The sequence below is a fragment of the Metarhizium robertsii genome, assembly GCF_000187425.2.
Source record: "Metarhizium robertsii ARSEF 23 chromosome Unknown MAA_Scf_6, whole genome shotgun sequence".
NCBI lineage: Eukaryota > Fungi > Ascomycota > Sordariomycetes > Hypocreales > Clavicipitaceae > Metarhizium > Metarhizium robertsii.
The window spans coordinates 1-14,825 of NW_011942204.1; the positions used below are offsets into that span (position 1 = coordinate 1).

General features: G+C 54.5%; 5 protein-coding genes across 5 annotated transcripts; 1 reads left to right on the plus strand and 4 right to left on the minus strand.

Annotated features, from left to right (window-relative positions):
• Positions 1-211: 211 nt before the first annotated feature.
• MAA_09037 (uncharacterized protein) lies at positions 212-1,234 on the plus strand (the record flags this gene model as incomplete). The annotated part of the gene is made up of 1 exon (XM_007827035.1): positions 212-1,234. The coding sequence occupies one exon, from the start codon at positions 212-214 to the stop codon at positions 1,232-1,234; it is 1,023 nt and encodes a 340-aa protein (XP_007825226.1).
• A 329-nt stretch (positions 1,235-1,563) lies between these two features.
• On the minus strand, positions 1,564-5,298 carry MAA_09036 (DUF221 domain-containing protein; the record flags this gene model as incomplete). The annotated part of the gene is made up of 6 exons (XM_007827034.1): positions 1,564-2,594; positions 2,665-3,060; positions 3,124-4,320; positions 4,423-4,715; positions 4,810-5,036; positions 5,209-5,298. 6 exons carry the CDS (start codon positions 5,296-5,298, stop codon positions 1,564-1,566), a joined length of 3,234 nt encoding a protein of 1,077 aa, XP_007825225.1.
• Positions 5,299-7,568: 2,270 nt separating this feature from the next.
• On the minus strand, positions 7,569-7,958 carry MAA_09035 (NAD(P)-binding domain protein; the record flags this gene model as incomplete). Its single annotated transcript, XM_007827033.1, has 1 exon — positions 7,569-7,958. One exon carries the CDS (start codon positions 7,956-7,958, stop codon positions 7,569-7,571), a length of 390 nt encoding a protein of 129 aa, XP_007825224.1.
• Positions 7,959-9,194: 1,236 nt separating this feature from the next.
• On the minus strand, positions 9,195-10,060 carry MAA_09034 (L-xylulose reductase; the record flags this gene model as incomplete). Its single annotated transcript, XM_007827032.1, has 2 exons — positions 9,195-9,675; positions 9,741-10,060. 2 exons carry the CDS (start codon positions 10,058-10,060, stop codon positions 9,195-9,197), a joined length of 801 nt encoding a protein of 266 aa, XP_007825223.1.
• Positions 10,061-10,899: 839 nt separating this feature from the next.
• Positions 10,900-13,289, minus strand: MAA_09033 (oligopeptide transporter; the record flags this gene model as incomplete). Its single annotated transcript, XM_007827031.1, has 3 exons — positions 10,900-12,337; positions 12,422-12,965; positions 13,031-13,289. The coding sequence occupies 3 exons, from the start codon at positions 13,287-13,289 to the stop codon at positions 10,900-10,902; spliced, it is 2,241 nt and encodes a 746-aa protein (XP_007825222.1).
• Positions 13,290-14,825: the final 1,536 nt, after the last annotated feature.

Here is a 14,825-nt window from a genome sequence, read left to right on the forward strand (position 1 = left end):
CTAGCTGCATCTTGTCTATCAAGAGCTGTGTATTGCGCGTTCAATGACGCAGTGGGCTTGCGTAGGAAAGATGATGCTTTAAAGGGACACGGATTGCCGGCACCGCGTCGCGCATCTTGCGGCTCGAAACGCTCTTCCTTTGGGCTGGCTTTCAACTAGTAACTTGCCGTGCTCTTGTCAAAATCGCGCCCCCCAGACGTCCTTTGCACCGATGGCTTCGCTTCCCAAGACTTTCAAGGCCGTCGTCATCACAGAGGCCAACGGCCCCTTCAAGCTGCAAGATGTAGAGCTCCAGCACCCCGGGCCCGGCCAAGTTCTCGTCAAGGTCCTCGCGTGCGGCGTGTGCTTTTCCGACGTTGCCGTGGCCGGGGGCCACATGGGAGACGTGTTCCCCCGAACGCCAGGGCACGAGATTGTGGGCGATGTCGTCGAGCTCGGCGCGGGCGTGAGCCATATTTCCAAAGGGCAGCGCGTCGGCGGTCCCTGGCACGGCGGCCACGATGGCCAATGTCGACAGTGCCAGCGTAGCCAATTCCAAATGTGCGACAATGAGCTTGTCAACGGATACTCCAAGGATGGCGGCTTTGCCGAATATGTCCTCCTCCGCCAGGAGGCTGTTGTTCGCATCCCCAAGGACTCGGACCCGGCAGAGGTTGCTCCGTTGCTATGTGCCGGTGTCACCGTGTTTAATGGTATTCGAAAAATGCACGTCGAGCAGGGCGCGCTGGTCGCTGTCCAGGGACTCGGAGGCTTGGGCCATCTTGGTGTGCAATATGCCCATAAGATGGGCTACGAGGTTGCCGTTCTCTCGTCTGGGGACGACAAGGCTGATTTTGCCAAACAGCTGGGTGCTCATCATTACATCAACACGAGTAAGTCTGATGGTCCCGCTGAGCTCAAAAAGCTCGGTGGCGCTGCCATTATTGTTCAAACGGCCCCCAATCCCGAAGTTGTTGGGAAACTGGTGGGCGGCCTGGCTCCTGGAGGCAGACTTCTTTGTCTCGCCCCGACGGGCGGTGTTCAATTTGATACGGTTGCCATGGTGCTCGGCGGCTTGAGTGTGTGGGGGTGGCCTTCGGGTCATGCCTTGGACAGCGAGGAGGCCATTCGTTTCGCCAAAACTCATGATGTCAAATGCATGATTGAGAAATATCCCTTTGCCGATGTTCAGAAGGCTGTGGACAGCCTGGTAGCAGGCAAGCCTCGATTCCGGAATGTTCTCGTTATGCAGTAGCGACTGGACGTTTTGCGTAACGCTGAATAGAGAGACGGGCAATGTGGAAGGGAGGCAACATCGGGAACATCCAAGACGGTGGTTGTTATGGAACTGAGGTATAAAATTGCAAGTCTGCAAGTGCCAAAATACCGTCGGATTTCATGAACCATTATGTACCGAAACAGACTGGCTACGGTAGCATTAACGATACTGACCTCTCACATATCATTGTTTATTTCATTATCGTGCTTGGGCTATGCTTGTCCCTTGAGCAAGTCTGGTAGTCTTACGAAATGCAAACAGGTTGCAAATAATACACAATTCGCCATGCTAAATCCAATCCTATGTTACAGAAGCATCCGCTCTTTCTTTATCGGTGCTTTGTCGAAATAGACTACCACTCCACCCTTCTCATCCAACTCTGCGCCCTTGTCCGAAATGGGCGTGTACTTCTTCGTATGGGCAACCTCTTGTCTGCTGACTCTGGCCTCATCTCGGGGTATCCATAGAGTAGGTTTTGGCGCCCACATCTCTGGCGGGAGGTAGCATCGCTTCCTAAACTCGGATGGGTACTCAACATGACGGAGTTGATCCCCAGGTATGGTATTTCGCAAAGCAACAAAATCCTCATACTCTTCTGGATGAAGCCATCGTGCCAGGAAGCCTGGTGGTTCGCTATTCGCGTGCTTGTCATGTTTCCAGAATTGAATCTTGGCTAGAAACTCCTGCACGCCTGGGCTGTTGATCTCCTTGTTGACTTTTGCCGTGGTTGTAGCCTTGGCCCATTCTTTCAGCGTAGACCCAATGCTAGCTGCACCTTCAACGGCTCTGGTTCCCGTAATGGGCCCGTGTTCGTCTCCAGAATCCTCCTCTTCTTCCTCTTCCTCGGTGTCTGACTGTTCCAGCCGCTCCTCGTCGCCAAAGACTTGTTCGGAGTCATAGTAGTCGTTTGCCGCTCCCGTCGCTCCGTCTTCCCCCTCCAACCTCGCCGTGGCGAGTTCCTTCTCCCGCAAAGCCTTTGCCCTTTCTTCTTCTTGGATTTCACCTTCGAGAGGTAATGTTTGCGGCAAATTGAGTAAAAGGGGTGCAATTGCGTCGCTCAGGGAGAAATGCACGAGGCCTGTGAAAATGAAGAACAAGACCATTAATGCCAAAGGCGCAAAAGCACCTTTCAACGCGAACAAGCCTATAAGACAAATTTCGGCCAGATAGAGACCAATGGTCAGGTGAATGAGAGCCCGAGGATAAAACAACCCCTTGGTGTCCATGTCAGAGTCTAGTACATAGATGAGGTTGTACTTCCAAACCACTTGCGTTGCAAACAACCCCCCGGCGGCAAAGAGAAGGACGAGGGGGGCAATGCAGGAGTAGCTGAGGGCTAAAACGCAAACGTCAGTATGCATCCATTTGCGTGAGGATTTGCGACCGCGTCACGGAAATAAACGTACCAATCACGCCCATGTTGGTATAGATGGGATACACGCCACCCCAATATGGAGAGTCGAGCTTACACCAGCGCTTGTACCTCGTACGAGGTACCTCGCTCACACGGCTGACGATGTAATGCCGAATTAATCCAAAAACTTGGATAAGGCGCATTCCCCCACTCATCAGGCACTGAATCATGATGTAGGACAGGTAAAAGTTGGATGCCTTGGGAATATTCTCGGCGAGGAGATCTTTTGCACCCAGAGGGTTCGACAAAATCTTTCCCAGAGCCGACGACGCTGCCGAAGTGAGGGTGGTGATGAGGAAGACCTGAACGACCTGAAAGGCAAAATACACATTTTGCACGAATAATTCGACTCGTGTTACCGTCGGAATACCAGACTGGGCACCGCAGACTGGGATGAAATGTCAGATCCTCCAGAAAGCCTGACGGTCATTGAGATGGAGAGAATACTTACATCGAAGCATCCAGGGCACTGCCGCCATCCACAGAGACAAGACCACCGCCGGCATAAAACTTTGGATAAAGTTTAAAATCACACTAGGTAGCTTATTTAGAAAGCTGAGAAACGTGATCTTCTGCGTTAGACCCTCGATGTTGCTAATTGTGCCAATAAAAGCGGATGGAACGGCCCAAAAGATGATTGCCGCCGTGACCAAGGTCAAGACGCCAAAGCGTCGGATGATGAGTTCCCACCACGGCATTCGTAGGCAGGACCAAATAATTTCGTCTGGCCGAATGCCGAGCAGGCGCGACGACATTTGCAACGGTCGGTGGTGTGTCAATACTTGATGCGCCGCTTGGGCGGCTTCCTGCGTGTAAAATTCGATAAAAACCGACGGCAACGTGATGCCATCGCCTCGTCGGACTTGTCGACGCATCTTGAATATTTGTAGATTGAGATCTCGCAGTCGTGTGCGTGTCCATCGTATCGTATCAACGCGGCGGCCAAAGTTGCCAATTGGCCGATGGTATGGTCGTCGTTGTACCGGAATCCATTGGGCGGCAACAGATCCTCTTACATCCGGGAGATCCATCGATAGACCGTATGGGTGCTCATACTCGCCATCATCTTGATCCAATTTTTCATTCTCGTCCGCCATGATGCTATTCAATTTGATGCCTTCATGCTGGCTGGTGTCGTCGTTGTCTTTATCGGGATTGCGTCGTAGAGATTCCAGGCGAATTATTGACCCTGGCGATTCCGCCTCATCCAGATCACCTCTGCAAGTATCATTAGCAGTGCTATCACTCGGGACCACGACCAAGTCTTGTTTCGAGCCCGTCGATTCAGTGATGGATGCTGCGGCGGTGGAAGGTTCCGCAAGCTTCGAATCCTTGGCCAGTTGCTTTTGTCGAGCCTGGTTCGCGATTCGAATCAGTGCAATCTCAGCCTTCTCCAGTCGCTCGGCCGTTTGTTCTCGCTCTTTTACCATCTTGACGAGGGCTTTGGATGTTCGCGGAATAAACACACGCCGCACCGAGTCCCCATACAGCTTCCGGAGACGACGCTCGTCCAGGTATTCCTTTGGGACACATGTAAGTAGAATCGTGCGCGAGGAGATTCGGTCTGCATAGTACGGCGACGAAAGGTACGCCTGACGGAGGTTGACGTAGTAGATGCACTCTCGTACAATCATGTAAAGCACGAACCCTTTTTATTAAAAAAAAACGGCAGGATTAGCATCAGTCTGGTCGCAAGACACCCGCAGCGAGGCTCGGGGAAAACAAGCTGAAAAGAATTCAGGCGTCATACCAAAGAAGGCCCACGCCACGAAGACGTGGGCAAGTAGTTTTTGAGGATCCTTGACATTGCCTATGGTCAACATTTCCAACTGGGTGAGTCCACTGCCCCCTGTGGCATGGATCGGAAACAGCACGGGAAACGTGATGAGGCAGCCAGCAAGACAAATATTGCGGAGGACCTTTAAGAATCGTAGGAAGAAGAAGCCGTCGAGGGAGCCATGGTTCAAAACGATGGTGTCGGGTGTCTTGAAAAAGGGAACAATCCAGTTCAGCCATCCTCCAGGTAAAGCCGGGCTGGGCACACTGCACGCGGTGGTTAGTACGATGCTCAAAACGTCGGTACATGAGCATGGCCCCGGCATTCAAGAGTGCGCGTCGCATAGCATAGGAATCTTACTCGGGGCTTCTCAGCTCTGGGATGGTCCTCGGTGCATACACACGTTTGCAGAACCGGCGCAGAAGGATGAATATGACGAGACACACGGCCGTAAAGACGGATACAGGAATGAATGTTGTCCCCAACTTGCCGAGTGACGATCCTTTGCTACCTGCCGTCTGGCTAAGAGTTCCGCCGCCTGAAGAGTCGTTCCGCGCAGACCCCTGCCTTGGATCCTGGGAACTGCCCTAAGACCAAGAGTTAGTTTTGGTGTGCAGGTCGACGATGTAGCCGTGCTCAATCCCTCCCGCGGAAGAGCAGGTCTGTGTCTTGCACATTGGTGTAATGTCGTGACGTGATATACATGAGGAATCACACTCGCAGTACGCAACACCGTCCACAGCGCCAGACACAACGTACCACGTCCAGATCCAGGCCTCGGGTCTCGATGAAGTGCCATAGGTGCGATATGGCGGCGTCCGTCGGGTGAGGTGCGGAGTCAAGGGCCATTATGAGGCAAACCGCGCAGCATCGTTATTCTACCATGAAGAGAGAGGTGAATCAGGGTCGCTCGGGGAGGAAGATGAGGGAGGTAGAAGGACAACGGGAGAAGCTAGAAGCAAAAAGACGGTTACAAGGAGTCTGTCGGAGCGTGGGGCAGGAAACGGCTGAGAATCGACATGGAATCGATCGACCATGAGACCGGATCAAGACGCAAAACCACCAAATTGCAATGTCTCCCAGCGATCCCCGGCAAGGCAAGCAAGCCCCGGGCCCTTGTCCAACCAGATGAGAAGATTTGAGTCAACCGAACAGGGGCCTCCGAGATTCAACGTTGGCGCACTGCCACGGTTTGAAGGCGGAGGCGCCGTTTTTCCCGCATCTTGCGCTAAGAAATGAGAGCGCCACAAGATAGTTACTCGGTAGCGGATTTTCTTTTTCCTGAGCCAAGAAAATACAGCCCATTATGTGTGCAGCAGTAGTAGTAGTACATAGACAGGGGCAGACATGGCCGTCGGGTGGTGGTGGTGGCTGGCTCGACGTTGTGTGGAGAGTTGAGAGAGCGTCTCAGACCACATTTGCACGCTTTGCCCATCTCATCCTCGGGTCCCTGTCGATGCGCCACCAATCAAGTCGAGACAAATTGGGTGCTGGGGTCCCGACTGAATCGTCACCACTCACAGACTCCTCCGTGGTCCGAGGCAGATGGCGATCCACGGCTCGGGGACGTCAATGTTGAGCGACCGCTGCAAGACACTGCGAGCCCGGCATGCATTATGCTCGCAGCGCGTATGACGATCCAAATACGTCAATCGATGGCATGCAAAAGGAGACCAAGAGACGCCCCGGTTATCGGGCAATCAAGAGTCAAGGACCTGACACTCCGTCGTACACGGGACACATGCAACGCCTCAACTAGCAACGTCTTGCCTGTACAAAGCCCTGCAATGGCATGCACGTATGTAGCCAGAAGTTCCGCCCCAACTGGCTGGGACCGTCAAGTCTGGTCTTGTCTAGCCTCGCATCCCTTGACGGCCCACATGTCCGGTTGGTGGCACGCAGATCTGTCAACGTGCAACAGGCCCCCCAAGTTGTCGATAGGTCATAGCTCTGGTGGCTCACGGCCACGTTTACGGGTGCATTTACGGAGTAATGTTGATTAATTATGTACATACATACGCACGGGGTAGGCGCCGTATGTATGCCACAACGTGTCGGCCGTTTACTTACCAAGTAGGGTCTGGTCTTGGTGAGCCGTTGGCGATGAAGCAGCCCCAAACGACGATGCGGACGGTGTTGGTGGGCCAGAACTACTTGTGCATGTACTGTCTTGACAAGAATCAAAATGACGTGTCAGTTTGCCAACACGCCGGCACAAGTTGCCCAGGTCAACTCCCGTCGTGCACATGTCTGGCTGCTGTGCAACTACTACTTCTGTAGGCCGAATCACTCGCCATGTTGTACAACACAAGATGCAATATCCAGCATCGTCTTGTCAAGCCAATACTCCGTACTACGTCCGATACGACGCATATCAATTGATGCCATAAACCCACATTCACTGTTTCGAGGAGATGCTCCAGTACCCACGGTACGGGGCTGCCGTTAGCCAAACTCTATTGCGCTTGGACGACTTTCCCAAAGAGCAGAGATCTGGATTGGCAGGCTGCGACGAGGTGGATTCTTATCCAGAGGCGCCAGTTGATGCTTTTAGCCAAGCGCCATTATCCGGTTCCTGTCGGGACAAGAGACACCGGACGCCTCCATCACTCCCTGGAACATACTATTACTCCGTACACTGTAATACTATATAACACCATGTCGCAATGCCTGACCATGGTTTTGCTACCGAACCGTGGGTTTCCTGTCGTGCTGTATCTTTCGACCTAAAGGTCCAGAAAGGGAATATTTGATACAAAGGGCCATGTTGCTATAAACGGGGTCACCGCCACAGCTCGGCTTCGGCACCATTGCTCCCGGATATTAAATTGCATGCAATTTTCTTGGACCTATGAAGGAATGATAGCTGTCATGTCCAAAATAGTGGATACAATGTTAATAGTGCATCCTGTTAAGCGGAGAGCTCATCATCGTTTAATCCCACGACGTGGTTGCGCTCATACCTTGCGACCCCTAGACGCTTATTTTCTTACTTGGGCATACTCATCAAGAATCCCATCACCATATTTCACGACGGGTCATGATGGGTGCTTCTGATGGCATCTTTCCATTCATCTAATATCCCAAGACTCTGTGAGCATTTGTCCCGAATGACTCGTTCACAATCCGGCCCCAGCACCACCCTCACCGGGAGGTCCTTGCCGTGGGCTAGCCCAGTTCCAGTCAGCACATCTACAAGAACCTTGCATCCTTTGACGACGTCGCCGGGCTGGTTCAATGTTGTTATCAACGACAAGCAACTTCCTCCTCGTTTGCCCCGTGGGGGTCGCCTCGTCGTTGTACACCTCTATGCGTTTTCCCGCGTTGACCATGACGCCAGCGTTGAGAAAAGACGTCCGAAAATAGCCGGGCTCGACCGTTGTAGCGCGAATCTGGAAAGGAGCCAGTTCATCCCGAAGCGATTCCGCCAGCGACGACGCGCAGGCCTTGGTCATGGCATAGATGGAGAAGCCGGCGGCGATGAACCAGACGGCGTGATCTGTTGACATTGTACCGTGATGTGTATGTATTTTGTAGAGTATATAGTGTTTTCCCTCTTCTTTCTATTTCCCTCGCCCGGCTTGGGAGATATGAATGGGATACTGGCGGCAGCTTCCACCTTTAAATAACGACAGCCGCCGCGCGGATGTGCGTGCTTCGGAGGTGGGAAATTGGGAAACTTTATCCCCTTAATTGGAAGATGAATCGGAATTTAATTCGGACATAACCTAGCCCTCACCAAATCGCCCGTGTATTCATCACTCGGGCTGGCCTCACTGGTGGTAGCCAAACCCAATCATGTCAGGGTGTGTAGGGTAGCACCGTTGATATCTGGGCGTTGGCTGACATGGCGTTTTCGTTTCGGCGATAGCAGCCACCAAGATGTCACCACAGAAGCGAAAGCTTGAATAAGACAGGGCGTTTCAGTGCAAGCGAGCGACATGGACATAGGTTGCACCGAAAGATGGCAAGGCGCACCAACATGCCGCTGGCGCTGACGCGCGAGACGGACGTCGGACATGGGTCGACGGTTGGAGATGGGGATGCCGCTGCGGCACCCGGTCGGGCCTTTCGTCTTGGGAGATGCATTGAATACATGTATCCAGCAACGACTGCGACTCAGCAAGGACCAGACATCTGCACCAACGTGCATCGACCCACCGGACCTCAATTGTGTACACTTGGTGAGGGCGGGCAGCTCTCCCAGGCCGGAGCCCTTGCAGAGACTCAATTGTAAATGCCAGGAGCCAATCGGAGAATGGCAGATGAAGAGGTGCTCTATACTCCGTCTACATTCACAGACTCTGTATCCCGAATATCTAGCCTGTGTAAATCGCTTCAGAACGCCAGACTGCTTTATCCATCAATTCGCGGGGCCAATGATGCCCCCCACTTTGTTCGATGTTGCGTTGGGATGAGGTGAGGGGACGACCCCTCCCTCCTCACACTAACAGGCTGGCAATGCATAGCTTCACGTGACATTGGACATGGAACGAACCTCCGCCCCATCCGAGCGGCACTCTCGCGTCGCCAACTTCACCATGGTGCGAGCATCTCCTTGGCCATGGACGCTGCCCGACAAAACAATGGGATAGAGCACGAGGCGCCGTCTAGTTTTTACTCTTGATTCATATTTCATTTTATTTCATCTTTACTTATGTTTTTGTCAGCGAGCTCTCCGTTTTACGCCGTACATCATGGTACTCGGCATCCCGTCACGAACCGCCGCCACATGCGGCCCCCGCTTATCGGCAGGTGTATCCACCGTCGATGACGAGGTCAGCTCCGGTTGTGTAGGTGCTGGCGTCGGAAATCAGGTAAACATAGGCGCCCTTGAGCTCCTTGGCGAGTCCGTTGCGGCCGAGGGGGATCATGGAACGCCAGAGCTCCTGCGTCTTGGGGTCGATAAAGTCGGAGAGGCCAGTGTCGATGTAGCCCGGGGAAATCGAGTTGACTCGAGCAAAGTCGCGCCACTCGTTTGCCAGCGAGCGAGCCATGTGAATGCAGCCGGCCTTGGCGACATTGTACGACGTCTGCTCCTGGGGGAAGTTGGCAATGTGCCCAGACATGGACGCCGTGATGACAAAGGAGCCGTGGCCCTGCTTCTTGAAGTGAGCTCCCACGGCCTTGGCGCAGTACGCAGTGCCGTTCAGGTCGATCTGGATGACCTTGTCCCAGGCAGCCGCAGTTCCCTCAATGACACCGGCATCGGCCGTGGCACCGGCACTGATGACACACTGCTGTTAGCATCCAAGACCACGGGGGGAAAAGACGAAGCGGGTTGAACATACTTGGCAATGAAGCCGTCAATCTTGCCAAAGTCACCAATAATCTCGTTGATGCACCGCTCCACGTCGTCGTAGTTGCTGACGTTGAGCTTGTAAGCCTTGACCTTGACCCCGTACTCCTTGGTCAGCGCCTCGACATTCTTCTCGGCGCCCTCCTTTCGTGACGAGTAGGTGATGGCAACGTCGGCGCCCATTTCAGCACACCCGCGAGCCGCTTCAATGCCCATGCCGCGAGGGCCCGAGGCGCCCGTCACGACGACAACCTTGCCCTTGAGGCTAAAGAGGTCAACGAGACGATCGGTCTTGGGGACGGAGACGGGCATGGTGACGATGGTGAGGAGTAGGAGTAGGAGTAGGAATAGGAATAATAATAGATATACAGAGCGTTGTTTGGTCTTGTGCAAAAGGCAACGGTGGTAGAAGAGGTGATGAGGGGAAAAGGAATCGCTCCTTCCGCCGAGGAGAGGAGGTCCTGAGCTTTTAACCAGGGTGGCGCTTCCTGGGCATTTCTCAGACCGGCATCAGAGTTTGGAGAGAGCACTTGAGAGACCACTCAGAGCTTCGGCTGCTGTTGAGGCCTCAAGGGAGGGGACCTGGATAGCGCAGCGGAGACCCCACCAATGTCGTCACCAAAACCCGCGAGTTCAATGTTCAATGTTCCCAGGCCGCAGAGGATCCCCGACTTTGAGGGTTTGTCGTGGCTGACGGCATCCACAGCGCCGCCAGCACTTTGGAGTATCAGCCATGATTGGGTTGCTTGTGAACCTAGTGTCTTTGGTCAACCATTACACAAGCATGACCAGCGGCAAGCTTCGCCCTCTTGGCTTACCTGAGCCTTTGCATGCTGAGTAACGTCAAGGGGGCTCGCTCCCCCGCATGAGGGTTTCGATAGTGTGGAGAATGAAACCCCCCCTTGGGTATGGTAGTCATGGCAATCTGTTCAATATCGACGTACTGGCATTGATGATGGGCGACAAAAACATCTGCTCACACCTCGAGTGCTTGTAGAATGGGGGCGGACGCTGCGGGCTCGTCGGCAACAATGCTGGCATCAACTCCTCTCTTCTTCTCCGTTGTCCGGGATATGCACGTCACTTTGAGTTTGGTACTGTCAAGGTTCTTCGTTGCACGTCCATAGTATTATAGCTAAACAAATGTGTCATCACCAATCCTCTCCGGGCAGAGCGATAAAAGTGCCCTTCTTGAGGCCATCGACGCCTCCAAGCGTCAGGGCAGCGTTGACGACGCCCCCCAACCCTTCACCAGCTATCAGGCCAGCGGCAACAGAAAAGGCATACATGTCAAAGTTTTTGCCAAAGTACTTCTTCCACCACCACGCCGTGATGCTGCCAAACAAGATGGCGTTGGCGTATCCGCTATCAGCCCCCAGGACCCAAGCCACGCCGACCGCCATCCAATTGGGAAGATAGTCCCGGTACTTTTCTCGAGGGCCGACGAGATAGAAGTTCTTGACAACGGCCTGCAGAGCGGCGACAACCCCCATCACAATGGAGAAGATGGTGCACGAAAGAGGAATGGGAATCTCGGGCGCCGTGACGGCCTGCGCAACGGCCTGCCACGCCACGACCGAGGGTGCCTTGAAGGGACATCGCATTACCTCTTCCTTTGGCAGGTCAGTACGCCATACGCACGGGTACGCAGACATGAAGAGGACAAAGATTCCCGGCGCCAGGAAGACCGAGACCAACGCGCCTATGGCCTGGGCGTAGAACTGATACTTGGGGGGCGTCTTGAGCAGAAACCCGACCCGAAAGTCGGACACCAAGCTGTTGGAAACGTCTGCACAGCCAGACGCGATGTTGCCGGCTATCAGGTTGATTCGCTGGGCATCAGCAACACTGTAATTGCCCTTTGTGATGCCGCCGTACACCAACTGCGAGGCCTTGGATGATGCCGTCAGGGGTGCAGTGTCGGTGACGGCGCCGCCGTAGATGCTGAGAAAGGCAAAGAGGATTCCGAGCACGCAGGCGAGGATGGCCAGCCCGGCGTTCATGTTGAATTGAAAGTGGCAGACGAGACAAGACACGACGACCATGACGAGGGTGCCGGGGCCCCAGATCCAACCCGGCACTTGCTGCTCGGGAGGCGCAAAGTCCTCGAGCAGGCTAGACTCCTCCTCGAGCTTGGCGGCTTGCTTCTCCAAGAAGCTGATACTCTTGCCTTTGGACTTGAGCCCCCCGTTGATGGACGAGGCCATGGACCTGAAGGCATACTTGGCCCCGTCCCAGACCACCCGGATGTGAAGCACAAACTCGACCAGGCTGTAGACGAGGAGAACCATGACGCCGGGCCACAGCATCCAGTAGCGCGGCGAAGGGACGAATCCGGGCTTGGTGATGTCGTTGAGCTTGTTGAAGTTTGTCAATTCCGCCCACTTGCCCTCGCCGACCTGTTCGCCAATGCATTCGCCATAGTGCACCAGGAGAGGACCGATGAGGCCCCAGGCAGCCACGGTGCCGAGGAACCAGGAAAGGGCGGCGTTGAGGCCGACGAGAATGCCGGAGCCAAAGAAGGCCGGGGTCAACTGGATGTACCAGCCCCAGCTCTCGATGTTGATGGCCCAGTTGGTGTATCCGCTCCTACATGCAGTCAGTCATCCGTGTGAGATAAAAAAAGAGTCAAGACGTCTGTCTGATGGGCAAGGGGGGGGCCGCAAAACGAACCAGGCATAAAACCAGGTGAAGAGATGCCACTCGTGAAGAATGCCGTTGGCATACTGCGACACGACAATGTGCGTCAGGGCGCCGAGGAACGAGAAGCCGAGCGCCTTGATCTTCCTCATGGCGTCGCTTGCGCCGGACCCCACCGCGTGCATGGATCGAATGGCCAGAGCAGTGGCGGTGGGAGTGGGGAAGACCAGGTTGAGCTCTCTCGCCACGTTGATGATGAAGAATTTGCGAAGAGGCACGGCGGCAAAGAGGCCGAAGAAGGCGCAGATGATGGTGATGGTGAGGATCCGGGGGAAGTCGGACTTGGGGTCCTCGGAGAGGAGGCCCAGCCGGTACATGGCGGGCAGACCGGCGACAAAGACGCCCGACATGCCGCCGGCGCCGGTGGCAGAGGCCTGAATGATGGAGTTTTCCTGGGGGCCGAACTTCATCCCGATCAGGGGGACGCCCGGGAGAAGCTTTGTGAAGAGGGTGATGATGCCGTAGCCGAAGATGGCGCCGAACATTGTTGCGCTGAAGGTGAAGCCCGTCTTGAGACCTGGGAACGCAGGGTTAAAACACTTGGAGCCGCTCGGGAGTCGATTTTGCCGTCACATCACATACCTAGATATACATTGGAAGCGTTGACCAGCGACCCGAGAACGATGCCGACGAGGACGGCGCGCGCGGTGAGCGGATTCGGCTCGTGCTCGATTCCCTTGAGCGGCGGAAAGCTGGAGAAGAGATCGGTGATTTCCTCGTCCTCGACTTCTTCGCCCGGCTTCAGCTCCGAGGCGGCCACCACCGAGGCTCTCTTTTCAATGTGCCCATCCATCAAGGCATCGTGGGCCTCGTGGCCCGTCGTAATGGCACCGGAAGCCATGGCTGCTGCGGCCGGTGCAGAGCCAAAAAAAAAAAAAAAAAAGCCAACGTCTGTCTGGCTGGCGAGACGAAAAGAAGCAGCACAAGAGAGCCGGGGCTGGGCTCTGTGCGAAGCGGTCGCGTCGAGTGCGATGCGACAGATGCTCACTCGTCCCAACGATCAACAAGACAGGACGAAACGCAGGCAAGGAGCTTGAAACGCCAGACTGCGAGTGAGGATATCGCATGTATTAAATGGCACGTACCCAAACTCCATCCAGACCAAAGAGCCCGTGGAACGGCCGTGTCGGGGGTCCGCCGACTCCAATGCCGCACCCCGGGGAAAATACAAAAGATCCCAAATACACACTCGGGCGCGCGATACCAGTAGAGTCATGATCATCACTTGGGATGAACCGCGAGCTCCAGGCGCGGCGTCTGCTTTTTCTGGGCATTGGGTTGCTCGTCCATCTGGCCGGCTCGCGTAGCGTCCCTCAAACCCCCCCTGTCTAGGCCAACCCCGGCTGCAAGCGTGGGAACTTTTTTTTTTTCCCTCTCCCTCTTGTCTTTGGCAAGTCATCTTCAGGTGTGTCATGGATACGATGTGGTTCTGGTGTATGCCCTCCGATTGGCGATGGCCGGCCTCCAAGTGGGATTTATCATACGGTGCTCCGCAGCTCGGATTGTGCACTGTGAGACTAGGCGTAATTAGAAAGGTCGACTAGTTGGCTCTGTGAGTTTGCGTTGAAGGAGTTTAACTTTGTTGGCCGTGGATGATTTTGTATTGTTCACAGTACTCATCACCCCCGATGTGCAGCCGACGTCTTTTTGATACTCTGTACAGCGGCCAACGTGAATAGTCGCGTAGGTTCTAGAGCCTCATACATGACTCCAACCTGAACATCATCTCTGGTGACAATATTAGACTCGAGCGATACTTGGGACAAGACCACAGGGCCGATGGGCTGTACCAGCGTGCAGTCGGCGCCCTCCTGGCATCGGATTGACTCTTCATCGCAAGGCTCAATCAAGTCAAGCTAGAACCGGACCCCTTTCTTGCCAGCGCGAGTCGACAAGATTTGGACCATGACCCCAAATACACACACATCAACTTGGCTACTTTGCCCTCAAAGGGTCCATGCATATACATACAGTCCTGCAAATGGTCATGAGGGACAAGAAAAATAAAGGGCTGCGGTGAATGTCCAAGGTTATTCGGCCTCCTACCAAAACGGTCCTGGTGGCGTTGCCGGGATACTGGGCTGGTCAGGCACACCCATCCACTAAAGACTCGTGGCTTCAATGTTGAATGTTGAAACTCGACATGTGGTATTCACTCTTTACGATCCCGTGTCTGTTCAAGGCCAGAGTGTTGTCGTGGCTTGTTCGGCCCCCGTTGTCACGCAACTCATCGCGGCGCACATGTCTCGGGTTGAATTTCCTAACAAGTCGTATTGTATTGATGCTAAACCCCCAACTCCGACTACAACATGAACCGGACATCTAACATTGAAAAGAACACCCAACTGGGCATACCCACCCGACGCGGCCGCCGACT